This window comes from Gregarina niphandrodes, assembly GCF_000223845.1.
Source record: "Gregarina niphandrodes unplaced genomic scaffold scaffold00930, whole genome shotgun sequence".
Lineage (NCBI taxonomy): Eukaryota > Apicomplexa > Conoidasida > Eugregarinorida > Gregarinidae > Gregarina > Gregarina niphandrodes.
Genome location: NW_011646202.1, coordinates 1 through 1,203, shown reverse-complemented (window position 1 = coordinate 1,203; position 1,203 = coordinate 1). Strand labels below are relative to the sequence as shown.

At 55.3% G+C, this 1,203-nt stretch overlaps 1 protein-coding gene across 1 annotated transcript; it reads left to right on the top strand.

Moving 5' to 3' along the window:
• Positions 1-50: 50 nt before the first annotated feature.
• On the top strand, positions 51-1,181 carry GNI_237200 (RNA-directed DNA polymerase; the record flags this gene model as incomplete). The annotated part of the gene is made up of 3 exons (XM_011136480.1): positions 51-671; positions 763-1,098; positions 1,161-1,181. 3 exons carry the CDS (start codon positions 51-53, stop codon positions 1,179-1,181), a joined length of 978 nt encoding a protein of 325 aa, XP_011134782.1.
• Between the last annotated feature and the right edge of the window lie 22 nt (positions 1,182-1,203).

The window sequence follows — 1,203 nt, the reverse complement described above, 5'->3', positions numbered from 1 at the left end:
CAGTCCATGGCAGGCCTTTCAAGGAGAGAGTACGGTTTTACGAGCCGGAAATGCGTGAGGAACTCGAGAAGCAGGTTAAGAAGCAGCTCGAGTTAGGAGTCGTAAGACCTTCGAAGAGTGAGTGGGCCGCGGCTCCACACTTTGTTAAGAAGAAAACGGGAGAATGGAGGTGCGTTATAGACTACAGGCGGCTGAATGCGTCGACGGTGGCAGACTCCTACCCACTACCGCGCATCTGGGACCACCTACGCCGTGCAGCTGGAAAGAAGTACTACTGCACGTTGGATATGAACAGCGGATTCTGGAATGTCCCGATCGAGGAGGGGAGTAAGCCGTTGACAGCATTCATAACTCCGATCGGGCTATTCGAATTCAACGTCATCCCGTTCGGGATAAAGAACTCACCTGCTGAGTTCCAGCGGGCCATGGATGCTTGTTTCGAGCCCTTACTCGGCGACGATGCGTTTTGCTACGTCGACGATATCGTCATTTGCGGCGACGACTTCGAGAGCGTGCTCGCAAAAGTGGAGCTCTTCCTGAAGCAATGCAGGGAGACCGGGTTCTACCTGCGGCTCGACAGAAGCGAGTGGTTTAAGCACAAAGTGAAGTACTTAGGACACGTGGTCGGCACGGATGGTATCAAGGTCCAAGAGAAGAAGACACAAACCATCGTGGCAGCACCAAGACCAGAGAGCAGACGCGGTCTCCAGAGCTTCCTGGGCATGTGTGGTTACCTGCGGCCGTTCATCTCTCGCTATTCAGGCACCGCTGTTCAACCTCTTGAAGAAGGCCGTCGAGTTCAAGTGGCAGCCAGCGCACGAACGTGCCTTCGAGGCCCTGAAAGAAGCAGTACAGAACACGGTCACTCTGCACGCACCGACCCCGACAGGAACCTACATAATCGAGACGGACGCCTCCGAACTGGGAGTAGGAGCTCTGCTAAAGCAGCGTCAAGGTGACGTAGAAGTGCCGTTAGAGTTTGCTAGTAGGAAGTTCAACCCCACGGAGCGACGCTGGGACACGCGAGAGAGGGAGCTGTTCGCAGTTAAGTGGGCGGTAGAGAAGTGGCGCGACTATGTCAGCTTGGCGCACTTCGCCGTGCGCACGGACCACAACGATCTCCGCCACCTAACAAACGTCGACACCGGCAAAGTCTTCAGGTGGGCACTCGCCCTCAGTAACTATGACTTCACGATTGAGTTT